The sequence below is a fragment of the Propithecus coquereli genome, unplaced genomic scaffold (genome assembly GCF_000956105.1).
Source record: "Propithecus coquereli isolate 6110/MARCELLA unplaced genomic scaffold, Pcoq_1.0 Scaffold10, whole genome shotgun sequence".
Taxonomy (NCBI): domain Eukaryota; kingdom Metazoa; phylum Chordata; class Mammalia; order Primates; family Indriidae; genus Propithecus; species Propithecus coquereli.
This window is the reverse complement of record NW_012133858.1, coordinates 5715531-5742438: the sequence shown is the minus strand read 5'-3', so window position 1 is coordinate 5742438 and position 26908 is coordinate 5715531. Positions and strand designations below refer to the sequence as shown.

Below are 26908 nucleotides of genomic sequence, written 5' to 3'. Positions count from 1 at the left end.
GAGAGAGAGAGAGAGAGAGAAGGCAGATGAAAGAACAAGGCCAGAGACTGAGCCTTTGCATGACCACGTGCTCTGACCTTAAGGAAGGCCTCCTTTTGTTCCAAATGTTTGCTGATGAGTGGAATGACGTGGTCGATCTCTGCTGCAGGCCCCAGTTTATCTCGTCCGCCACACCAGTCCTCATCTCTCCGGTACTCTTGCTCTAAGCTCTCCAGGACACTACACACCTAACGAGTCATGGAAGAAAAGACTCAGTAAATGAATCGGCCGGGAAGTGTTCTCTGAGGACCTTCAGAACTCTACACAGGTGCCATTTTTCATTCCATGTTCAGGGCTCCTGGGACATCTAAGAGAAGTCCAGGAGGCAATGACAGTCCTGTGTCTGAAACTCAGGAGACATTATGAATGGAGATATGGATTTTGGAATAATCTTCTTACGAAGGTTGACGATATCACCTAGGAATAGAATGTAGAGTAAGAAAGGAAGCAAGACTAGCATTTTGGGGGTTTCAAAGTGTTTTGTACATATTATATTATAACCGCACAATAACTCTGTGAATTAGGCAGAACAGGAAATGAAGTTTGGAGAAGAGACGTGACTTTACCAATCATCTCTACTTGTCCCATGGTACGTAGCCTCAAGCAGAGGTAAAGGAGGAAGTCGCCTATGTTATATAATTTATGGGCCATAAATGAATGACATCCTTCCCCTACCCTGGGGAAAAGTGTCTCCAAGTCCTACCAGAAAGTAAGGATATCTCTAGGCCCTCTATTACAAAATACACATTTCCTGCAGGGGGAAGACAAATATGGGTTAACCTAAAAGATAGCTGAGAAGTTTTTCAGTTTTAAAAATGCTGAGAGGCCATGTTAAATGACCTTACAAATGAACTCAGAAGAAAGCAGAAGCATTTTGAAGGGGTTTCAGAGGGAAAATTAGGTTGGGTTCCACAATGAGAAACCTAGGGCAGCCTAGTATCAGGGCTAGAGAAGGACGCAGAAAATAGAAATTCACATTCCTACACTGTCAGCCCACCTTATCTGTGGATTCTGCATCCGTGGATTCAACCAATCACAGATGGAAACCATCCAGGAAAAACAATAAAAAAAATACAAATAAAAACAATATAGCATAACAATTATTTACACAGCATTTACATTGCATTAGGTATTATAAGTAATGAAGAGATGATTTAAAGCATACGGGAGAACACACATAGGTTATATGCAAGTACTATGGCACTTTATATCAGGGACTTGAACATCCAAAGATTTGGTATCCATGGAGGGTCCTGGAACCAATATTCTGCAGATTTAGAGAAACTACTGTACTGGGCCCTTCAATAAACTTTGGTTACTTGCTTGGATATGGCAGCAGGCGAGAGAAACTATAACTATCCTTGGCCTTCTCTGAGAAAGTAGTCTCTCTTGATGAAAGATGTGCCTTTGGATAGGACACTCGCTGAGTCATGAACTGAGCTGAAAGATGTCCTAGGCAGAACACCCTGATGGCCAGACATGCTTCCTATGTCCTGAGGTCTGTCCCTGAACTCTGGGTGACTTCTCTAGTCCCATCTCTAGCACCACACCTCTGTTTATGCAAGGCATGAAAACGTGCAGGCTCATGTCTGGAGACAAAACAGATTATAGACATGCAAAACTCTAAGAAAAAGCGTATTTGAGATCTGTCCCATGATAGAACTGGATTTATAAACAAACAGTTTGAGAGTTAGAAAAAATGAAAAGATTATTATGTATAAATCCTTTAACGGGCGAGGAAACAGAAATCCAGCAGAATAAAGTAACCTTCAGCAAGGTCAGCTTAGGGCTAAATTTCCTGACTCTTAATCCAGCGTTCTGTTCCCTTCGCCATCTTGATCCATCTCAAATTAAAATGTGTGTATGACATTAGACAAGGATCAAGCCTCATTTTTTTCCATATGGATATTCAGTTGTCTAGCATCTTTTGTTAGAAAGACTTTCCTTCACTCATTGAATTGCTTTGTCAAAAATCAACTGTCCGTATAAATGAATCTACTCTATAACCTCCATTCTGTTCCTTTGTGTTTATTCTCACACTAGTACCATTCTGTCTTGATCACTGAAGCTTTAGAGTAAGACTTGAAATCAGGTTGTATAACTTCTCCAACTTTGTTCTTCCTTTTAAAGATTGTTTTGGCTATTCTAGGCCTTTGCATTTGCATACTTTGCATTTTATTTCCATTTAAATCTTAGAATCAGTGTATCAATTTCTACAAAAAAAGCTTGCTGGGATTTGACTGAGATTGTGTTGAATCTATAGATTGGCTGGGGACACTCTTTATCACTTTAGTCTGCTGTGCCCACTTCTGTGGCCATCAAGGGCATCATCTCTCTGGAAGGACTGAGAGCAGGAGTGGAGACTATCGCACTGGTGTAGAGCCTGCTAATGGGCATGTTATATTTGCTCCCAGGCAGATGTTCCCTTGGTCTCTGTAAGTCACCCAGAGGAGACTGATTTATTTCTACCAGGGAGCAATTCAAATGAGGAAACTATTTTATATGGAATAAAATTACTCCTGCTTTAAACCTCTATTTCATGAAAAGAATTCCCTAACAGCATCCAAATCATTTAAAGAATCCACTTAGCCCTTGTGCATATTGCTGTACAGATGTCATGGTAACGTTATCTGTGTCTTTATGGCCCTACTGTTTCATTTCCTGTCTCTTCTCCCAGAGCAGCACCATGTTACCAGTTAGGCTCCTGCTTCCCCATGACAGTAAGCTGTGTTTCCTCCATTAGATTGTGATGCCATGAATGACAGAGCCATATGTTCTTCAAGCAGTGCCCAATGCCTAATTGTGGTAGATTTGATTATTGTTCAGCAAATATTCATTCTCTTCTCCCAAGCTTCAAAGGAGGCATTGCTGCCTCACTGATGTTGGTTTGGCCACGTGAGTTGTTTTGGCTGATGAGATGTTAGAGAATGTGACACAAGCAAAGACTTGAAATGTACATGCATGGTAGATTTTGGGCATTTGCACTCCTGCCTTTAACTTTAAATTGTGCCTCAGGTAGCTGCTGGTCAAGGAGGATGGGAGACACAGGAGCATATCTAGCTCCAATCTGCAGCCTAATTCTACAAGCTCAACCAACGTCAATCAAACCCCAGATACTTCAGCAAAAAATAAATGCTTATTGTTTTGTATCACTGAATTCTGGGGTAGTTTGTTACACACCGCTATTGTGGAAATAGCTAATAGGCTGCTCAAATCTAGCATTCAGCATATGTCCAACTTCTACTTGAACACCTGCACATAGATGAGTTTGAGAAATTTATGAGAAACAAATCACATGGTCCAGTGCTCAAATGGAAAGGATTATAAGGAAGCAACTGTGACGTTTCCACAGACCATTCTGCTATTCTCAAAGGTTAGTATTTGAGCTTCTTGCTCAAATAGGTACTGCAGGTTTGCACCGTGAGGCAGAAAACAGCCCCGTCAACCTGAGCCCCACACGCCCCACAGCCCTCTCCCTCACCTGTTCAGAAGTTTTGTAAAAGGCCACAGAGGCGTTGACCAGTTTTAGCCGGTCTTCCATCTTCAGCATGAGCTGCTGCCAGTGGAGGGCCACCTTCTCAGCACACTCCCGGATGGCGTCGGCATCGTAGTGGCCGGCCTGGAGCAGTGCCTCGGCCTTCTGCTGTACCTGCAGGGCGCTCTGGTGCGTCTTCTGCAAGGAAGTGGCATGAAAGAGGGACTGGGCACAGGGGAGGAGAGAGAGTCCGTGGGAACAACCCAGGTGTGGTATGGGAGGGGGTGGAGTGAGGCGTGAGTGGAAAGATGCAGAAAAGTTAAAGAGCTTTAAATGACTGATCCATTTTGTCATGACGATAAATACATTATTGTTTTTAAAGCATATTTAAAAAAAAGAATATCGCAATTTTCATTAACTAATCTCTCAGGACCCTAACTCCTGCCCCCATTCCTGTCTTTCTACTTGCTTCACTCTAGACTTTAAGGACATTTCAGTTTCTGTGGCAGAGAAACAGAAGTTGTGTATCAATCTGCTCTCAATTAGTTCACAAGTTAAATTGCCTTTACAAATCTAGTCATGAAATTGTTTATCATTGAATTTGCAAAGGAGGCTACTACCGCAGTCCCATTTTATAGATCAAGTAAACACAGCACATTAAAAAAAACTCCATGTAACATAAATCTCAACTAACATTTTAAACATTACTAATCAGTTAAAAAGGACTTCAGTTGAAGGAATAAATCTGGCAGGTAAATAAAGCTAAAGAGTAACCTCTCACATCATCCCCTAATTACTTCAGCAAGGGAGTAGAGCAGTACAGTAGATAATTTACCCCAACACGCAATCCCCAATCCCCACATCATTTATATGTTTGCCTATAGGAAATATATTTGTGTGTGTGTGTGTGTGTGTGTGTGTGCAGTGTGTGTGCCTGTGCGCCTGTGTGAGCATGTATCTATCTATCTATCTAGTAGAAAAGGTTTCTCAATGCTTTCTGATTCAGGCTGCATGTGCTTTGCATTCTCTGCATTCACACTAACCATAGGAGGTGGGGAGAACTGGGTGGCAGGCAGAGAACCAAATGGGATTAAAATTTACTGAGACAAAGTACTGATGTGGATGATCCACAAGAGACTATTAGAGCCCCACTGACTTAAAAGAGCTAATATCATTCCAACCTCAACTGCTGGGTTTGTTGCAGGGTAATGGTGTAGTACTAATGTGGCCTTTGCACTTTTAGGAAAATAGAGCTCAGCTGGTAGTGAAACGGGACAGCTAGAACCCAGTAATTTACTCCAGAATCATTTTATGCCCTTCTTGGGTGGCAGTTCTGGGACAGTCCCCCAGAGCTAACCCATTCAGCACTGCCTGTGTCACCTGTACCTCCCCAATTCCCACCACGCTGGCCCTTCACCCTCGACCCAGACTGCAGTTTGCACACTGCTACTGATTTTCCTCAGTCTGTTCCCCACCTTTCAGCCTCCTCACTCTTTCCAAATCTGTATGGAGTGTTAGCTATGTTAGCACGACCTCTAGCAACCTAGACCCCTCATTCCCTCGCCTTCCCACTGAGTCAGCCCTCTATCCTGATGACCACATCAGCATCTGGCTTCCTAACTGGCTAAATGCAAGCTAAAGAAAGTAAACTGATGGGCAGAAATAACCCACCACGAATCCCTGGTTGTCTTTCTCTATTTTGCTTATTGGCACCATTTTCTTTTCCTGTCTCCTAAATGTAGAGGTGCCAAGGCCAGTTCTTGTTGTTTGTTCACATCTGCTGCAGCGCTCTCATCCATTCCCTTGGCTTCTATTATCTTCTCTTTGCAGATGACTCCCCAGTCTGCATCTCCTGCATCTGATCCTTTGTCTTCAGGTGCAAGGGTAAGTTTCCTGACACCTCTCACCCTAGTGAGCAGCACCAATCCAGTCGATCTAGCTGTCCCCTGTTAGCCTGCTACAAAGATGCATTCTCAGTAAAAGTGATCTCCCTAGAGAGAGGAGGGCCCTCGCCATGAATGGAAGGGCTTGATTGCTCTATCAGAGACTCCACCTCCTCCCAGAGAGCCCCTGAAGTTTCACAGCTGAAACTAAACTCCTCCCCTCTTTAAGACAAGCTTCCCATGATAATCTGTCACTTCTGTTGGTGCCCTTCTTCTTCCTGTCTCCTAGGATTGCAATTTTTTTCTTTAATTTTTATTTCAGCATGTTATGGGGGTATAGATGATTAGGTTACATATGCAATCTTGACAGCATTCTCGCCTGCTGCTCCCCACTCCCCAGTCCTAGCCCATCTCTCGCCACTTCATACACAGACTGCTGTGGTGGTGGCCTAACTAGTCTTCTTACCTTCCATTTCTAATCCACCAAATTCATCTGTTACATTTTTAACAGATTCATTTAATTCTCTATAATGGGAAGTGCTTGCATGAAGTGACTTCTAACATCTTTTCTTGCTCTAAAATTCTCATTTTATGCCATAAATATCACTCCCTTCTCTAAATTCAAGCCTTCAGTGGTTTCCCCATTGCTATAAAATTCAGTCCAAACTTTAGAGGCTGAAATTAAAAGCCCCTCACAATGTGGCCCTAACTACTTCTATGACTTTATCACCTACTACTTCCTTACAAAAACCCTATGAAAATACACCATGCACTTTCTTGCTTTTGCTACCTTCATTGTTCCTGCCTTTAATGAATGCCCTGAGTGCCTCTCTCTCTACATTCCAGCTTTCCTTTGAGATTCAGCTCAAGTCTATCCTCCTGTAATGAAGCCTTTTCAGACAGTCTGAGACCCATTGAAAACCCCCTTCTTCTGAACTCCCATGTGACTCATTTAACACTTGGCTGATTTTCCTTACTTAGTGAAACTCTCAAGGCAAGGAGGGTTTGAAAAATCATTAAATAGCTGTCATTTTTCTGAGGGTCCATTCTGTATACAGTGCTGAGCACTGTGCAGAAGCATATATTTTCTAGTTCTCCCAATATTACTATAAGCTGGATAGTATTATTCCCATTTCACAGATTAAGAAACTGAGGATCAGCTGGTTATGTGACTTGCCCAAAGTCACTGGTTTCATCACTTAGAACCAAAGAAGTGATGAAACCAGGAATAAGACTCAGATTTGACCTATTCCTAAACCTATGTTTTTTCCACTATATCAGACCCCATCATTTTATCTCTAGCAATTAGAACAGTATCTATAATATCTCATTCAGAGGAAGGGTTAACCAAATGAACATTAGTGATTATGATAATTATCTGGCCTCTTCTCAATACGTGAAATCAGCATATAATTGTTATCATAAACCTGTTATTATGTCTTCTTCTCTGAGAGTGGAGGAGTAGCCTTGATTTTCCCATAATTTATGTTATGTAATAAATTCTCTCTCTTACTTTGAAACTCATTATCATCTAATAGTCCTGGGAGCTCCTTCCCCCTTTAATTTCCTAAATGATAAACTCTTATCCATATGACATAATCTTTGCTCTGCTAAGCTTAAGTCATTATTTTACATTTATTTCTAGTCCCCATTATCTAATCCTATTGAGTGCTATATCTTTAAGACATGGATTATCAAGGACATTAATATTTAGTAGGAGTACACAGAAGAAAATGGAACTGAATCAACTGAATTTATTATCCAGTTTTAACCACTTCTTCTGGCATAATGCTTATGCTTAAAATGCATAAGAGGATTTCAAATAAAAATAGATTTTGAAATTTAGCTTGTCTCCATGAAGTTCACAGTTCCTGAAGATACATCAACCACATCCTGGATACTAATAAATAATAATCTAGGTTTGCTTGATAAAGCTTGGTTTCTTGTACATGCTGTGTACTGTTTTCTATTCTGAACGGCTCTAGGGAAGTTTTCCTGAAACCAGGGCTACTTGAGGTCAAAATTCTGACCTTCCTCGGGGAGACCAAAGCCTGCAACCTGATGAGGCCATCGAGGCTAATGTTAGCAGATATCTGGGTTTGCTCATGACAGTTTCAGTACCTGTTTTTCTGGCTTAGTTATTAATAATTCCCTCCATTCTTAAAGGTGTCTCATTTAAACAATAAATTATATGATCGTCCTACTTATAGCTATTTTATTTTCTCTTATGGAACCCAGGGTTCCTTCTTAGGGTCCAAGAAGTCAAGTTATGCTGCCCATCCACAATTATTGTAAAGGCCTCTGATAACACTGTCAAAATGACTTAAGCCAACCAGACTATTTTCACTCCCTTTAAAATTGCTCGAATCCTCCCTGGCATATTTTCCTCCTATTGCAGAACCTGGGCTAAAATAACACATTTAAAGAGAGGCACAGGCTACCTGGAGAAGGAGCATATGTTGAAATTCTGGTTCTGTTCCCTTCATTATTCTAGCCATGCTGCAGACCCTGCCTAGCATCCATTCCCAGGATCTTCTGGAAATCCCATCCGCTCTGCCATGCCCTCTTGAGACCACAGACACACAGGAGTGGCCTGTATCTCAACATCAGCTCCAAGAATATTTCATTGAGTTTTACCCATATAGAAACCCAGAACAGATTAAGAGATATTTGTGCCTAGTGAGACTCTATTCTATAGGGATGCAACAGCATCTAATACAAGTTAACAAATACTGCATATGCAGTCATATTGAAATTAGTCATCTCAATAGCACTGTGAATACATTTGCCCATTCTTTCTTACAAGCTCACTGAGATGCTCGAGTGTGTCATGACATTTGATCTTACTTGCCCAACATTTGATTAAGGGACTAGAAATTTAATTACCAGACAGGATATATGAACCTTCTCATTCAAGATAAATAAAGAGAAGGTATGGCCAAGAGCTGTCGTCTCTCTGCTTAGCATCCCTCATAACTTTGGCCGTGCGTCTCATCTGATGGCCCAACCATCATTCTCTTCACTGCTGCCTCTGACTGTGTGCCTGAGCCTTGATTATAACCACAATCCTGACTTTTCCTTTATAGTGAACAGGTCCTGACACTGTTTGTATTTGGGTGTGTCTGTAAACTGCAATAGAGACAGCTGATGATAATAAAACTTATCTCCTTCGGTTAATTCTTTCTTAGAAAATGATTGCTCATACTGTGTTTGCAATACACATTTTTTCAAAAATTTTATTGTTTAGATGATTACTATCATTTATTTAGCCTTCCCTTGACATTAGATCTTGATTATTACTTCCGAAATTTGCCAGTTTTTTTATTTCCATAGATTTAAGGGGTACAAATATTTTGTTATACAGATGAATTATATAGTAATGAACCCGTCATCTGAATAGTGTACATTGTACCCAGTAGGTAAGTTTTTGTCCCTTATGCCCTTTCTGCACTCCCCCTTCTGAGTCTCCAATGTCTCTTATGCCACTCTGAATATACAGTTTATTTTAAAATCTCAAATCCAGACTGTACTTGTAGTACTAGCAATGGTCCCTAAGAAGATATCAAGCATCTTAATACTCTGTCTATACATCCAAGATGGTTTCTGGAAAATTAAATGGTTGAATTCAATTAATATTAGTTTAAAAATGGCTAGGTTTTGGTTGGATTACTGCATAAAAAGACATAGGCACAGTATAATTTTATTATTTTGCCATCATCATAGAAAATTCTCATTAACAATCTTTTTTGTTTTTAGAATATAACACCTTTGCACTTCTTACACACTCCTAAGTGGGTTGAATTCTATACTAAACAAGTAACGAGTGTCTTTTAAGTTTTTATTCCTTATCTCTTTTCCCATTGGTACTGAACTTATTTTATTTTTAATATACTTCCCATGTCCCATTTCTTACTCTTTTCCCCACACCACTCTAGAGTAATCAGTTCAAGTCTCTTTGGGAAGGACAATGTCCTAGTAGATAGGATAATTAAAGGTATTTAAAGAAAGACATAATTTATATTAGGTTATCATAAATGAAGTTTTATTTTAAAATAGCCTTTTAAAAAGTCCATGTTAGTGAATTTCTTCTGGTTGCAGTTTTTTTTATTTTTTTTTTTTGAGACAGAGTCTTGCTTTGTTGCCTGGGCTAGAGTGAATGCTGTGGCGTCAGCCTAGCTCACAGTAACCTCAAACTCCTGGGCTCAAGTGATCCTTCTGCCTCAGCCTCCCGAGTAGCTGGGACTACAGGCTCGAGCCACCACACCTGGCTAATTTTTTTTTTTTTCTATTTTTAGTAGAGACAGGGTCTCACTCTTGCTCAGGCTGGTCTCGAACTCCTGAGCTCAAACGATCCTCCCACCTCGGCCTCCCAGAGTGCTAGGATTACAGGTGTGAGCCACCACGCCCGGCCTAGTTGCAGTTTATTCTTTCAATATGCCTTCTTCTAATATTACTGAACAACTACTTTCAGTGAGGTAAACTATCTGGTGCAATCTGCTCCAGTGCTCATTAACCTTGTTAAAAGGCAGACCCTGACAACAGTATCTAAGTGTTATGTGTAAATCAAATGTTTACAATAGGATCCTAATTTACTAATGACTTTTGCATTGGTTTATCCTGAATTCTCAGTGATCTTCAGTGGGAAGTGACTTCTAACATGTTAGCTTTATGTTTCCCCATATTGAACATGTCTAGAATGTATAAAAAATCTCAGTGTACCACTGGCCTTAAAGATTGAAGGTACTGATGAGCAACAAAGATTCTATTTGTGGTGTGCTACTTGTCTTCTAGTAGCCTCCTCAGGGGATGAATCCCTGCATTTGCTTCCCCATCAGCTCCTGGGTAGTAAGGAGGCTCCCTGGACCATTCCACTAGGAAGAGTAAAGGCTTCACCACTTGAACAAAGGCCCACACCTCAGGGAATCACCCTGCCTGAGGCACAGAGCAGAAAGGGGAAGGGAGGACAGTGCAGCCAGATTTGGGTGTTACCTCGATGGCCAGTTGGAACTGCTCATGTTCCCGCTGCAGCTGCTCCGCTTCAGACAAAGAGCTGGCATTGACCAGGCTGGCGTTGAGCATTGACTCTCCATTGCGGATCCATCCCAGGACCTAGGGCGTCGGGACAAGAACATAGGTGAGTGGCCTTCTGCAGCTTCCCCAGAGCTGTGGCCTCTCTCATGGGCATTTCAGTCGGAGAGCTCGCTATCCTTCACCCTCTGTTGGAGAGAGGGCAGGAAGGGTCTGGATAATTAAAATGGTCATCTCCCCAATCTTACCTAGCATCCCGTGCCGTAAGGTACTTATTTTATGTGCCAGCTCCAATACCAGCTCCGTATCTTCTTTCCTCGCCTCCTCACTCCTTGGTCCCAATTTCCTCACCCACTTAATTTAACCATTACTTAATCTGGTTGTCTGTATGTCTAAAGTTCCTTCTGGAGCATAAGATGGTATGAATAAATAAATTCCATCTGTTGGCATCGTTTTCTTTTTTTAAAGGGCCAGTTCAAGTAACAACAACTTATTGGACTCTCCTGGACCTAATTACTCCTGCTAGAAACAATCTCTTCCTCATCCGGTGCAACCATCCCATTTTGCATGGCACTCACCACAGGCTGCCTGGTTCAGTTATTTCAAGTTATGTTTCATCTCCCCCTTAGAACACAAACTTCCTGAAGTCTGGGGTGATACATTAGTCATATTTTAATCTCACCTATTAATAGTACCTAGCACAGTACCTTGCACACAATGGGTGTGGTGTGGTAATGTTTTCAAAGTAATGGAGAATACCCAGGTCACACCTGAGCAGTGGGTCCAACCTTCTATACCTTGCAAAATAGCCAAGAGTAGACAGGTTTGAGCTTCAGTAGGTAAACAACCCCAAAAAAGTATAAAGGAGAAAGAAAACAAGCAAAATAGCATGAATAATCCATACATCAATCGGATCACCCAAAAAAAAAAAAGGGAGAGTAAGTTATAACTGATTGAATTATTTAGAGGCTGTGCCTAGGCTGAATTCAATTTCTATATGGCCTTAGGAGTACTAGTGGAAAAAAAAAACCCAGCTAGGGAATATTAGGATAAAAGAAGAAACAGCTGATACTGTCTAGACAGTTCTAGGTGAAATGGAGACGTGGCAATTATCCAGCTAATAGAGTTGGCACAAATAATCCAACTAGAAAGTTAGGCTCTGAAAGCCTACCTGGTGTCTGGTCACCAGAACATTGCCAAATATTTTCTTTATTAGTGAGTCTGAGAGTTTGCTTGGAGAGGAAATACAAATTCTTCTGAAATTTCAAGATCAGTAAATACCGTCCATCTGTTACCATATGCCAAAGGAGAAGACACCACAATCTGTTTCAGATTTGCTTTCAGATTTTTCTCCCCTCGCCGTCCTCATGTTGAACAATTAGAAAACACTAAGCCCAGTCTCCTGCTCCTTAACTCTCATAGGCATCTCTCAAATTTCATCCCTGGGCAGAAAATGACTGATGTCTTATTGTGCATAGATAACAATGGAGCAAAAATCCCCCCGAAGCTGGGCTATTTGGATTGAGATATTAATTCATGTCCAGGCTGGCAGATTGTGGATGCACCAATCTGTAAAGCAATTAATTGTGGGAAATAACTGCTCAGAGTGTTCATGTCAAATCCCTGTTGTCAGTGGTGGACTGTGGCTGGCTGGCTGGAGGTGCTAATGATTTCACAAAGTTGCCTGTAAGTTTGGATGCATGCATTCACAGATTGCATGTCCAAATACTTTATCTCTTAGAGAAATGGAGCTCACAATGCCCCTCTGCTATGTTTCATTACATTCTGCTTGGTCTTGGAGATTCATTTGAGGGTGTCAGAGAATCATTTTATCCATGTGCATCACAAATCAATGCTTGTGCAACAATCTGACTTCCTTTGGGCCTGCTGAGTCTTGCTAGAATATTTTTCTCTCCAGTTTCAGCCAACTGGAAACACTGGGCATAGCTACGGTAGTGGGGATCTCCACTTATCAGCTTTTCCGTGTGGACGTATCATGGGCTTCGGTACCTAATTTTTTATTAAATCATGCCATCCTTGTTCATTTTTATTTCCCAAATGCTATTTATAAAGGCATTCCAGGACATTAGAGTGGGAGATTTGATTTTAGAAGATAAAAATGCATGGTAGTTTATATCCATGGCTTACATCCAGGGTGGGACTGATCTCTATGAATGAGCCCGTCCTGCAAGTAGAACTGGCATCGGATAGGAAAAGCATAAAATCTGAAGTCAGAATATCTGGCTATGTTACTTACCTGGCAAAATCACTTAACCCCTCCAAGCCTCAGTTTTCTCATCTGTAAAATAAGGAAAATTGTACCTTCCCCTTCTGCATTACAGGGTTGACATAACAGACTGTAAAACGTAAATTCTGATGACTATGATTGTGTTGGTGGGTGATTATTAGTTTGAAGCAAAGCTTGGTGATACTATGATCCTTCATTTATACCTTTCCCAATGAGAAGAGGAAAAATTTAGGAATATTAAGCTTTATTTCAGAATTTATTTTGGGTTTTTTTTTGTTGTTTTTTGAAGACAGGGTTTCACTCTGTCACCCATGCTGGAGTGCAGTGGTACAATCATGGCTCACTGCAGCCTCCTACTCCTAAGCTCAAGTGATCCTCCTGCCTCAGTCTCTCCAGTAGTTGGGACTACAGGCATGTGCCACTACACCTGGATAAGTTTTTTTATTTTTTATTCTGTAGTGATGAGGTCTATCTATATTGCCCAGGCTGGTCTTGGATTCCTAGCCTCAAGGGATCCTCTCGCCTCGACCTCCCAAAGTGCTGGGATTGGAGGTGTGAGCCACCATGCCCAGCTATTCCAGAATTTGTATGAGCTTATTCTGCATATTCTGATGTGATATAGATTCCTTAGCTGCTTTGTCATCATTTTTCATTGTACTTCGATCACTGATAACCCTTGATGGTATAATTTTAGTCTCATGTCTGTGCCTTCCTTGCTCTTCAAAGCTTCAGTTTAATATAATTTTGGTAAAACTACATTTAAGGGTATGATGGCTACATGTCAAATCTAGATCTTTAATCTACATGCTCTAACAACACAGCTGTATCATAATACATTATTGTTCTCTCCCTTTCTGTCCCTATTAATGGCATTTCAGTTAAAGTGTCCTTTTTCTTTTCTTTTTTAAGAGTATATTCAAAAGAGAAACTCTCAAGCTAGCTTGTGTCTAAATTTAGCCTCACTGATCAATACCGACGTCTAAATTAACTGCCTTTTTCCAAGTGTCAACAGCTTCCAAATCAATATTTCCTGCTCCACCAATTTCCATCAAACACAAATGCCTTCTCTGAAATTGGATCAGAGGACTCGCTAAAGAAAGAGCCTATACTGACAAGGAAAACAAGTCTGTCTAACGAGGCATGGTGGCTTAACCAAGCAGCAGTCCCTTGGCACCTCGAAGGGCTATTGCCCTTTGCAAAGGCCTTTGTAGGTTTCCTGAGAGTCTGACTTGAACAATCTTGTACAGCCTTGAATTACAGTCCCACTGTGTGTCATTCTCGTCATGGTCGGGATAAGGAATTTTCCCACCCCCACAGAAAAATTCTCTTTCTGTCCTCCAACTCGTGAAATTATAAATGGGAATGTATAGAGACATTAGTGTACCCCGGATTATTTATATATAGACAATGTACTTCCCCATTTGTCAAACTATTTATCATCATCCCAGTCCCCATCTTATATAGAATGAGTACTTGGAGAATGAAAATTCATTTCCATTTTAATATCAGCCAAAACAAAGAGAATTTGGGAGCTGATTTTACTACTGATGCTGAAGAAAAATATAAATAAAAAACCAGGAACAAAAGCCAAATTAATATATTTAATTTCAAAGTCAAATAGGAATGATTTTTCTGTTAGCTGTTTTGTTCAGATGATCACTCCTGTCACCTTCCACTGATGGAAACAACCAAGCATGAACAGCAGAGGACTCCAATGACCCACTACAACCCTCCTAACCTCAGGCAGGTGCCACCTTCTCTATCAAGCCTAGGCCACGCCTGCTCCTGTTTTCCCAGGCATGGTGCTGCCAAGGCCAGGAAAACCTCAGACTCTGTTCTTCTTTTAATTTTATTTTTTAATTGATACATAATAATTGTACATATTTATGGAGTACACGTGGTATTTCAATACATGTATGTGTAGTGATCAAATCAGGGTAATTGGGATCATCATCACCTCAAACATTTATCATTTCTTTGTGTTGGGAACATTCAAATTCCTTTCTTCTAGCTATTTTGAAATAAATTATTGTAATAAATTGTTTGCAATAAATTGTCGTTAACTACGGTCTCCCTGCTATGCTACAGAACACTAGAACTTATTCTTCCTATCTAACTGTAATTTTGCACCCATTAACCAACCTCTCCCTATCCCACCCTACTACTCTCCAGTAACCACAATTTTACTCTCTACTTCTATGAAATCAACTCTTTTAGCTCACACATACGGGTGAGGACATGCATGTCTTTCTGGGCCTGTCTTATTTCAGTTAATGTAAAGATGGAAGGCTTCTTTCTATTTCTCCTGGAAACCCACGGTAGGAGTGGGGGCCAGCAGAGGCAAATTGGAGGATCTTGGACTTTGGAGGCCTGGGCTCAAGTTTCAGCTAACTAGTCCAGAGGCCTCAGGGAGCTCTAATCCTATGGTGCCTCGGTTTCCTCATTTGTAAAGTAAGCATAACACCACATTTTCCAATGAGCCTGTTCTTTTGAGATCATAAATGAGAAAAGTCTTTCTCATATGAAAAGAAAGTACAATCATAACTACTAAGTTTCAGAGTTTGTATACTCCTTACTGCTCTAGGCCTGCTAGGATTTCCACCATGTCCCCATGAATAACATTTCTTTCTAGAGATCCAGGTATGATCCCAGTGTAATTAAGCAGAAAACAACCAGGATGGCAGCACTGTAATATGGCCCTGCTTGGGGCTCAGCGATTTAATCTGCACCGAATACAGATCTGTAGCATGGCGTGTGTGGGCTTTGGTTGAGCACTGATCAGAAGAGAAGAGGAGTGCAGAAGGTAATTTTTCCCCCTATAATAAATACTAATATCATAACTAAGGCATAGGCATTAGCAAGGAATAGCTGGAATATAAGGGATCAAGCACTAGTTAAACAAAATACAACATTTTTGGCACTCACACCAAATTAATAAATTTAAATCTAAAAGCTCCAGCATGGTGAACCTATGATTTTCTTAACAAAAAAAAAAAAACCGACAAAACTCTAGCAGCCACTGTACATATGAAAAAAAATGTTTAAAAGAGAAAGATGTTTCTCTGCTGAGGATAATTTGGGGGCTCTGCCTAGGGGAAGCAGCGGGTAGGGTTGTTTGGGAGAATGTGGAGCAGAAAGGGGCAAGCGCTGAAGTGATCCAGCGCCTGCCCCTCCCAGACCTGGGGGAGTGTGCACTCTCCTCAGGGTAACGCTCTCGGCCTTAGAGGACTTATCCGTAAAACTGGGATAATATCTGCAATGGTTGTGAGGATTGATCAAGATGTGTGTAACAGGCACACAGCACTCAATAAATGGAACTATTATTATACTTTTACTTCTTCAATCCCCTCTTTGTCCAAATAGGTAATTATAAAAATTACCTCCTTAGTCTGTTCATGATATAAATATGTAATGTTTTTAAATGTGATATTGGTCATTGTGTGTATGTTCTTAGAGGTTCCTAGAGATTTAGATATGTCCTTCAAAAAAATGCCTAGCATAATGCCTCATGCAGATAAGAATTCTTTTTTATTGTTAAAATCAACTTTAATATGGCAAAAAATTTTCTTATAATAACCACACACACATTGGAAATAATGATGGTTATTTCTACTACTCATTGACTATTAACTAGGTGTTAATAGTACTAGGCACACAGGTGCCCCAAATTAATCAACCTGGCTCTAAGGCCTGAATATGTTTATTGATAAAGGATTTGTATTTCCCATGGATTGCTTGAAAGGATTAAGGATAAAAAGAGAATAGATTCAGTGACTGAAGACAACTTGGAAAAGCTCTGGAATGGATTGTTATGTGAGAAAGAAATAATGCACTTTTAGTTTGACCTATGGTACCACTGCGTCTCTTATATTATAGCAGCCAAGCTTTCAGACACTAATACAGCTAGTCTTTAACTTACGTATTTTCTGAGTGCTGGTTACTTAAAGAGGTACACCTGGGCTCTGTATGCCTAACCCCATACCAGCAGCAGGTTGCAGGCCTGGCTCAGCTGGCTGAGAAGCCCAGGCTGAAAGTGGAAGGGGCAGGCTCACCTGTTTGACCTCGGCCTGGAGGTGCCGTAGTTGGAGGCACTGCTCTAGCCGCTTATGGGTCTGCTCCGCGTTGAGCTCCAGTTCATGCTGCTTCTCATGGAGAAACTCCAGTAGCTCTTGCACCTGGGCTGCCAGATCAATGTCTTTTTCACAGATCAACTCAATACCTGATTTTAAAAAACGTAAACAATTAAAAACCAGGTAGTATTGTGAAGACTACATTTCCTTTAATATGCATAAGAAAACTGGAATTTGGAAATAGCCATTATTAGTACTCTCCCAAACTCGACATATTCCTCTGTGAATTTCAACAGATCACCATAATGGGTCTTTGTTTGGGACGCTCAAACCATACCATCTCTTTTGTGTTAACTGATTCTTTGCCTGGGATTTACTTTTCCACAGACGATAAGCTCCTTATTATCAACTGGAATTGATAAAAAGAGAGAGGAGGTTCTCCAGAAGTCTATCCTTAGACAAGACAGCACCTAGCAACTCCTGCTAGAGGATTTGCCAACACCCAGAATATTCACAAGCAATCCTCTGGATCTTATTGGAAAATACAATACCAAACCAAAAAGGCTCTGTCTCAAGAACTTCTGCCAAAGGCACTTTCTTCTAGCTGGTCAGATATAGTTTATCATTAGATGGTAAGTCCACTCTGATTAGAGTAGCTGGGCAGTGGTGATTTTATTATGGCCCCTAAAAAAGTAACTCTTAGAAGTACATGCTGCCTTTCATATATTTATCAAACATAGGCAAACACACCCAATAAACACACCCCAGCAATACCACAGGGATATTGAGTGCTTATCCATTTAGAAAAACCAATCATGTTACAGTTGTGCCCATACAAGGAGAGTTTGTGTATCGTTTTTCTACTGATTCACGGCCGTTAGTAAGCCCAGCCACTGACAAGTGTTCCCAGTGTTTATGGATAAACCACCCAACATTAATAAACTGTCAACCACCTGACCTATAATGGGAGCCTGGAGCCAATATCTGCCAGCCAGAAGCTGTGGTGTCACTCCTTGTCTACCACCCTTACTATTTCTGTATGCTTCTCCCTATTCACAAGCGTAGATGTGCACACACACTTTCTCTCTTCACCACTCCAGTTCTCCTATTTATATTAATACATTATCACCAGCCGGCCTGAGGTAGCCTTCTTGAAATAGGTTTCTACTTCAGAAAGGGTCATTAACAAACTCTGAGACATAGCAAAGGAACTGCCTTACTTATCAAAGTCTCTCTCTCTGCTAGTGACTTGAATCTGATTCCTTACTTAGCTCTCAAAGACTACATGGTAAGTGTACTAGCTTCAGAACAGTGCTGAGCTGGAATCCTCAACTGGAGCAAGTTACCTAGGCTCTCAGAAGCTTCATCTTCATTATATGTCAAATAAGATTTTATATACCTACCTAATTCATAAGCTACCTACCTCCATGATGCATTTAAAGTATCTGTTGTATACTCATATAAATATAGATCACTGCATCTGAGTCCTGTGGCTTTCCTGGTTCCTAACTCTTGCCTCAAAATCTCAATCTCCTGCCCTTTTACAATCTTGTCCTCTTGGTTCCTGTCTCCGACTTGATGTAAGTGACCCATGTTTCTTGATTCTGATTGTCTACCCATTTCTGATTCAGCCTTGCTCAGATCCTTGGCTTTGGGAAAATCCCATCTCTGGATTGCTTGTCTTTTCTGATCCCTGAGTCCATCTGAAGCTTCTTAGCTCTGTCCAAATCCTTTCCCTGGCTTCTCATCCTGTAATCTATGACCCAGTGCAACTATGGTCCTGATGCTGACACCTTGTCTAAGATGCTGAAGAATAGGGTCCCAATCAACAATGGGGCTCAGATTTAAAAGCCTGGCAGATAAGTCGCCAATGGGTAGTATTGTTCCCTGGGGATCAAACCCAAAGAAGCCCACCAATCTCGACATACGGCCACCTAAAAAATAAATCCCCTTCAGGAGACTTCCCCATCACTGGGACTCACACCATCAGAAATTAATCATCACCACCACCAACACACCTGCAGCATATAGTCAGAGTGTAAGGAAAGTCTGTACATGCTAAGGAAATTCATTTCTGGAGGTAAAAATAGTGTTTTATATAAGGACAATATGGGAGAGTGGGAACATTTTTTTCTGGTGTTACATGGTAATAATTTCAGTATCTTTTCATGTTTATTTTTTCTGTCAGTTTCATAATTCTAAGCCCCAGCTCCCGAAATATCTGTGGGAGACAGAGAGAAGAACGGCTTGTTCTTTTGGCAGGCAACTCCCTTTAGTTACTATTTTCAATTACCAACGGGATGAGGTAGAGCATCTCCTTGACTGAAATAGAAAATGATACAAAAATTTCTACCTCTGCAGGGCTTGGCATAGTGGGATGACCCCTGATCCTATGTTTGCTTTCTGGAAATGTAATTTAAGATCCCTCTGCAGAGGTAGAAGCTCTTCCTCACTTCCAGTCACAGTGTGGGTTTACTGCGGCACGTGTCTGTAAGGTTCAGTATGCTGGGCGTGGGCAAAGTACCTTTCCACGTGCACCTCATGGCTCACCCCTGCCACACCACACAAATGGGCTCTCTGAGCCTGGTAACTTATCAAAGAGGCCAGCCACCTGCTTAGGACATCATCCAGGACAGGCTCCCAGCCTGCCCTGAGACTCAGGCCCTGCATTTCCATCCAACTCGTTTGCTATTGTTTTATGTGAAATGAACACGCGACATAAAATGGATGAAGATGATGCTTATTGCACCTCCGCACTCCTCAGCAATGCACCACGCTGTGGATGAGGTGAATGGGAAGAACATGAAGATTCACTCAGCTGTACCTGGAAGACAGAAACTACCCCCCTCCCACTGCCCCAAACACATTGATGCGAATCCCGGTTAAAACCCATCAACTGGTAAGTATCCGTCAATCAGTAGCAAGTAGAGTTTGCTAGTGTTGACATTACCGCTCTCACTCTAATCATAGACTGGTCTAGGGGCTCTCAGAAATGCAGAAAGACACGTTTGTTCTTTCCATCACATAGTAGAATATATTTGTAATTAAACAGTTTGTCAGTCTCCCTTTAAAAAGTCATATCAAGGTTTCCTTCTGACGTGCCCCCACAACGTCCTGTGCTCACATCCCATCAGAAAGCTTCCATTGAGGTTGGTTCCTTATTAACTTGTCCATGTTCTCACAGGAACACAGGCTTTCTGAAGCCAGGGCCATGTCCGTCTTACTCATTTCTGCCTCTTCAGGCCCTACCACAATGCCTCGCTCATGTATCACCCAATAATTACCTGATCAATGAATAAACGGGCCTCTTTGGGGAAGAGCTGAAGTCGACAGTACCTGAGAGCTTTGGGGAAGGGACAGGCTTGGGTTTGCTTTGCAACCTATTAACAGTGAGACTCTGAGCTCCCTACCCTCTCTGAGTCTAGGTTTCCTCAGCCCTTCCTTACCTATGAAATGGGAGTCACGACAATGAGTTCTCAGGGGTGTTGTGAGAACTAAAAGACATAGAGTACACATAGTGCCTGGCATCTAGTAGGGTCAAAATATTCATTTTCTCACTTTTTACTTTCCTTTAAGGAAATTACAATGAATATATTTTTGACTACTGATGAGACAGTTGAATGGCTTGAATGAAATATGAATCTTACCGACAGGTGTTTATGTACTTGCTCAATGTATATCATTGGAAACTATGGTGGTGTGAATGCTATTAGACCAGTGCTCTTAACCCTGGCTCACATTAGATTCATCTGGAGAACTTTTTAAAAATCACCATGTCCTGATCACACCTAGACCAATAACGTCAGAATCTGTGTGGCTGGGATCCAGCCATCAGTTAGTCTTAAAACTCCTGGGGTGATTCCAACATGCAACCAAGATTATGAACCACTAGATAAAATGGTACAATGGCCAGCAACCCAGGGAATCAGAGATTCCTTATGCTACGTTCAGTTACCAGAAGGCTCTGCACTGATGTTTATTTAGGGCTAAAAGCCACAGTTAATAATAATGTTAGTTTGCCTTTGCTGCCAGCTGGGGGTACCACTTCACCTTCCTCAAAGAGAAGTGGCTGTGGTCTAGGGTAGGATTTGAGTATTTCTGGCTACGCTGTTCCTTCTTGTAACTTTTTTTTTCTAACTGTTGTGTGTTCTTGAAATATGTGTCTGCCTCAGATAGAGAATATCTTTCTTTTCCCCACTCCCTTTCTTTTCCCCACTCCTGTTTCTGTGTCACTCCCTCTATATAACACCTGGTTCAGAAATTACCAAGTCCTTTAATCAGGTTTTTAGATCAGTGTTCTCAACTCTGGCTATACCTTAAAATCACCTGGGAAGTTTTTTAAAAAGCTGGGCCCACTCCAGACTAATTAACTAAGACTCCCTGAGGGGTGGGGCCCAGACATTGCTGTTTTTAAAACATTCCCCAGGTGATTCTAAATATGCAGCCAGGTTGAGACCAATGGTTTAAAACAAAGGTCCTTCCCCCCCCCCCCAACCCCCCCAAGGCCACAATCCCAACAAACCCAAAAGAACCTCCAATTGAAAAAAAAAAAAGCAATTTTTTTTCTTCCCTTTTTGACACCAGTAAGATTATTTGTGGCAGTGGTCCCCAATCTTTCTGACACCAAGGACTGGTTTCATGTAAGACAATTTTTCCACTGACCAGGGTGTGAAGGTGGTGTGGAGCTCAGGTGGTGATGTGCAGCCTGTTTCCTAACAGGCTGGGGTGCAGAGGTTGGGGACAAGAGATCTGTGGTCCATTATTTTTACCTACATCTGCTCCACCCATAGTGATGTTAAGTTTTGATTAATTCAGCAAACATTACTGAGAACTTGTTATGCACAAGACATAATCACTCTGCTAGATGCTGGGAATGTAAAGAGAAGGAAAAAGGAATCCTGCCCCCATTCCTGCTAGAGAAACTACAGGAACACAACGCCACAAGAAAGCAGTATATGCTTGAATATGAGTATAAAACATAGCAGTTGTCAAGCTTCCTGAGCCCTTCCCATGTTCCTGTGTGATCCCACTGTGTCCTCACAATGACCCTATGTGGTAAGTATTCTCAACATCACCATTTTTCAGAGGAAGGCGAGGTTTAGAGAGATTGGGCAACACATTCATGGACACGAGGTAGTAAGAAGTGTGACCAGGATTTCAACCCAGGATTTCCTCTTGTATCTATAGTCTCATCTCTATGCTCAAGGAAAAGAATGATCTCCAAAGATTTGATTTATTTTAAGAATTTATTTATTTCTAAACCTTGGAGCTGGGTTCTTCTCAGGCACAGTAAATTTTAAGCATCATGGCCACAGACTCCAGAGATTTTTCACTTAAAAACCTTACATAAAGGGAGAACTTGATGTTTTTTGATTAAACCACAAAAAGCAACATATCCATAGGATACGCAGCTCTTGTCTTATTCCTAAGGTCAAGCGTGACAGTCACATGGCCAGATTTCACTGGAGAGAAGACCTGTGGCATAGCCAATGAGGCAGTTAGGCTGAATTATGGGAAGTGATAACTGGGGGGCACTTTAGAAATCAAGGCCCACTTCCCACACTGGACAGAAGACAAAACTAAAGTCTACAGAGAAAGAAAACGGACTTCCAAAGTCAGACTGTTTATTGGTGGTGGAACTGGACCTTGACTTCAGGTAGCATGTTTTCCCTAGTTTGGCTCCTTCCAGCAAAACCTACCACCTCCCAACTTGAGGCTCAAATACAAAATTCTATAGTCAGGAAAGAGCAATGGGCAAATTAAGAAATTCTTCCTATTTGTCTCTATTCCTGAGGCTGATGTTGACATAAGCAAAGGCTTTCTGCTTTGGTTAGAATTGGTGGCACACTCAAGGGATTTGGTAGAACCTGGCTCAATCTTAGAAACTGGATGCTTGAAAATCAGCATATAAAATTTCCTAGTTCCCTTTGCTGCTATAAAATCAAAGCATAAACCCTTAATTAATTTAGCATGGAGGGCTAAATACCAACAAGCCTTACTTGTGATAATTGTTCTTTTTCTAAGATAACAGTTTATTTTACCTTTAGTCCAAATACAGTTCATTAGACAAACCTTGTAAATGCCCAAGCCATTCAATGCCTCAGTCCCATGTCTGAAGTCCTGTATTCCTTGGCCATGGTGCAGGGGTGTGGGGTGGATCCAGGTCCCATCCCAGGTCCACCCTTCACCCCACCTCTACCCCCACGCCCTAGCTCTGCTGTGGTTCGGCTCTCCCCTTCCCTAAGCCCAGAGATGAGCTAGATGCCTCCTCTGCAGGACCAGGCATTCAGCCATAGACAGAGAGTGAGCCGTCTTAGACCCCCAGGATTCATTCCTGTCAAAGCCTCATGAGCTATGCCAGACTGAACAGCCAGCTGTTGTAGAAGCAGGGGAGCAGCCAGCCTCAGCAGACAGGGCTCGAGAGGCAATCAAACCTCTTTTGACAAAGCTCATTTCTAGTACAGGATACTGTTGGGGTGCGCAGCCCATCTGCCTGGGGCTGTTGTCACCCACTCAGCCCTCATGGTCTAGGCGGACAACAAGCATAGCACCCCCAGTTACAAGCAGTCCTTAGGGGCTTCCAGCTCCCAGCAGTCTTTCTGTTACCATGGATACTTGGCTCTCGGGACAGAGGTTGGTTTGCTCAAGGTCATGTCAGCACCCTGGTGAGTACTACAGGTTTCCAGCCAGACAAGACTCTCCTGCTAGACACATCCACTCTGAGGGATGACGAGTGAGCAGCCTTGCATAGCTTCTCTGCACAGCCTCTCTCCTAGATTCTGTGTCTGCATTCTCTCATGGTCCCCAGTCTTGGCTGGATAGCCAGCTATGGTGAGCATCGTGAGGGTAAGCCACACGGCTAAACCCTGAATCCAGATAAGATTCTCAATCACAGAGAAAGGATTGCAGTTGCCCTACTTCCCTACCAAGGCTCTGGAAAGCTACAGTCCACATCCTACAACACTGCTTCTCAACTTTAATGTACACACAATTTACCTGGCTATTTTGTTAACATGCAGATTCAGATTCACATATCTGGCATAAAGCTGGTGATTTTGCCTTTTTAACCAGCTCCCAAGTGACTCTGGCACTGCAGTACAGGGCCCATGCTAAGTAGCAAGGTCCTAGGTTGTTGGAGCATCAGAATCATCTGGAGGACTCCTGGAAGCATGGATTGCTGGGTCCCACCCCAAGAGATTCTGATGTGACAGGTTCTAGGGTTAGGTCCTTGAACTCGCATTTCAAGCAAGTTCTCAGGTGATGCTAATGCTGCTGATCTGGGGACCACACTATGAGATCCACTGTCCTAGGGCATTCCCTAGATGTCGGCTGCTAGGATTTAATTATCATGATAAAAAGTGGTGGTTCTCAGCCCTGGCTGCACTGTTGAGTCACCTGAGAACTTCCTGCTGTTGTCCAAGTCCCATTCAGAGGTAGTTAAAAGCAGAATATCTGGGCATGCAGCCTGGGCATTGCCACTTTTTTAAAAATCCCCAGACAGATGCAGGTGAGTAGCCCTTCCTGGGACTGTGCAGAGAGCAAGCTGCACACCTGTGAATGGGCTGAGTCTCGGAGTATTCTGTTCACAGCACAAGTGAAAATTCAAGGCAGGATTGTGCTGACAAAAATGAACAAAATTTACTAGATTGTCCTCTGGTTAGGAATGAAGTTCCTTTGAATGCTGGTATTTACACTTTTGGGTCATCAAAAAAATAAAAGACAAACCCAAAACCAAAGTACCCTAAAGTTTAGTATGATTACTAAGGCCCCCGACAATCTCATGGCTTTATAGCCTTCATGATCAGCAGGGACGTGTTTTAAAGAGTTTAAACACAGCCCAAATGTGTTTTAAAGAGTTGATGGCCTTGGCTTCTGTCTTCCTCGTCCTGGGGAGCAGGGACTGACACCAGCAGGACCCTGGTAGGAGGGTGGGGTGAATGGTAGAAGACACTCCACTGGGATGTGACCAGACAAGTGACTTCTTTTCTTCTGGACTAGCTGTACTTAGGGTTCATGATGGCTCTCCCCAGTTCTGACATCAAAGGCCATCTCGGGGAGTGGTAGGTAGAATAGTACGGGCTCATTCATTTGTTGGATAAATTCTGAATAGATCTTGAGCAGGAAAATAAGTTAAATCTGGGTAACAGCTATGTTTTTCTGAGAAGTTATAAAATTCTATGACCTTGCCATAAATTTTTATCAGCACTGCTTACACTTACCCGCAGACCAGTGATAAAAAATTGAGGACTCTGAGAAGCATGAACAGGAGACAAGGAGACGGCTGGGAAGCAGGGAAGGGGGCGGGAGAATGTGTGCTGGCAGCAAGGACGGGGAAAATGGCAGACAGCTACACACTTGAACACAGTTCACATGGATGTCTGGCTGCTTTGGTTTGTTTTTCCAGGCCACCATTTTTTAAAAATCCGTGCTAATTTCCATCACTGGCACTCTCATTCTCTCCGCAGCACCAGGAGACCCTGGCCCTACTCCCATCTTCACCACAGCCTAACTGGGAAACCTTGGACAAGCTATTTCAGCTCTCACAGCTTCTGGTTCTTTTTCTTTAAACTGGGGGTAAAAAATCTTTATTCTTTATATGTGTAGGAATAAAATGAACAAACAAGGTGGAAGTGTTCCTTGGAAGCTAGCTAGCATTCTTGTTTTCCTTATCTCCCCCGCAGGAGAATGAGAGAGGCCACCCACCTGAGGCCTGGACCTCCATGATGTACTGGTGCAGGTCCTGGCCCTGCTGGACGACCTCGAAGGTCATGTTGTTCATGGCCAGCTTCCGCTCTGTGTGGCGCTGCAGCCGCTGCTCTGCCAGGGTCAGATCCTCTGTGTTGAAGTCATTCATCTGCCGGAGCAGGTCCTCGTTCCAGGCATCTAGCTCTGCTGTCACCTGCGAGGGAACCACCGTCATCACTACAGGCTCGCTGGGTCCACGAGAGACTGCTAGGCTGAAGCTCACGATTCCGAGCCTTACTCACTGACCCGCCCCTCAGATCAGTCCCTGCTTCGCATCTCTTTACCCTTAGACTATATTTAAGCAACACTGCCATGCACCCACATATACGTGGCTTTAAAAGCGCTCTCGGTGTATTTCAATGCCTATAGCAACAGCAAAGGAACAGCAGCAGATGTTTATATTATGAATTATGATTTATAAAGTTTTTGCATACTCCGTGCCATTCAATCCCCACAGTGACCCAGTGAAGCAGACACGGTGGAGACCTCCAGGTGCATCTTTTAGAAGAGGAAGCTGACCCTCACTCAGACAGATGGGCTGACTGACCCTGCTAGGGAGGGGCAAAGCTTCAGACATAGCTCAGTTTTACTGACTGCAAAGACTGTCTACCATCTCACACTGTGGCTCTAAGGAAATTTTGTAATTTTAGTCCTCAAAAACTAAGTAGTGAGTCTATTTCAGAAACAGAACTGAGGGCTAGAGAGGCCTGGTGAATGGCCCAAGGTTACATCAGTGAAAGAGCTGGTGTACATCAAACCCAGGAGTCCTGATCACTTTCTTGTGTTCTATTGTCCAGGATTCTTTCCCTCTATTACAACCTGATACCTGGAAATAGTGACTGAACAAGGTGTAAATACATAGCATACCTCTAGAAACTCAAGAAGATTATAATCAACTGAATGGCATTAAAGATTCTAATAAAAACTGAAGCATGTAACAAATGGAAACATCACCCTAACATCAACTTGCTGATTGTTTATTGCTTTATGTCTTAGCTCATATGGCTTCACCTGGTCTACTCTCAGTTCTCTGCAAATAGACATTAAATCCTATACTTCCTCCACAATCCCTGCACAGAGATTTCACCCAGAGTCAGAACTCAGAAGTACTGAATTAGATATTAAATAATTCCCTCTGATATGTGAATCAAAATTAAAACTTTTTAATAAAAACATGGTTTTCAGATCTGTCATCTCATGCTGCCCCCACAGCAGCCCTGCGAAGGCAGTAGCACAGGCGCTGCCATCCTCTTTTCCCAGGAGAGGAGGTGGAAGTGCCACCCCAGGTCTCACATTTGCAGTATGGCCCAGGCAGTCTAAGCACACACCCCAGAGCCCTAGTTGAGTGGTTTTCATTATGCCGGTCTCATCCCAGCTCCCATGCAGCATAACCTTCTTACCAAACACTGCTGCTCCAGGA

The 26908-nt window shown here is 42.3% G+C and overlaps 1 protein-coding gene across 1 annotated transcript in view; it reads right to left on the bottom strand.

The window, feature by feature from the left end:
- Positions 1–26908, bottom strand: part of KALRN (kalirin, RhoGEF kinase) — a 583131-nt gene that overhangs the window by 263699 nt on the left and 292524 nt on the right. Inside the window, exons 14-18 of the mRNA XM_012639639.1 lie at positions 25447–25642; positions 16726–16892; positions 10387–10506; positions 3521–3739; positions 78–227 (exon numbers count right to left, since the gene is read on the bottom strand). Coding sequence (XP_012495093.1) covers positions 78–227; positions 3521–3739; positions 10387–10506; positions 16726–16892; positions 25447–25642 — 852 coding nt within the window. The remainder of the gene's footprint in view (positions 1–77; positions 228–3520; positions 3740–10386; positions 10507–16725; positions 16893–25446; positions 25643–26908) is intronic.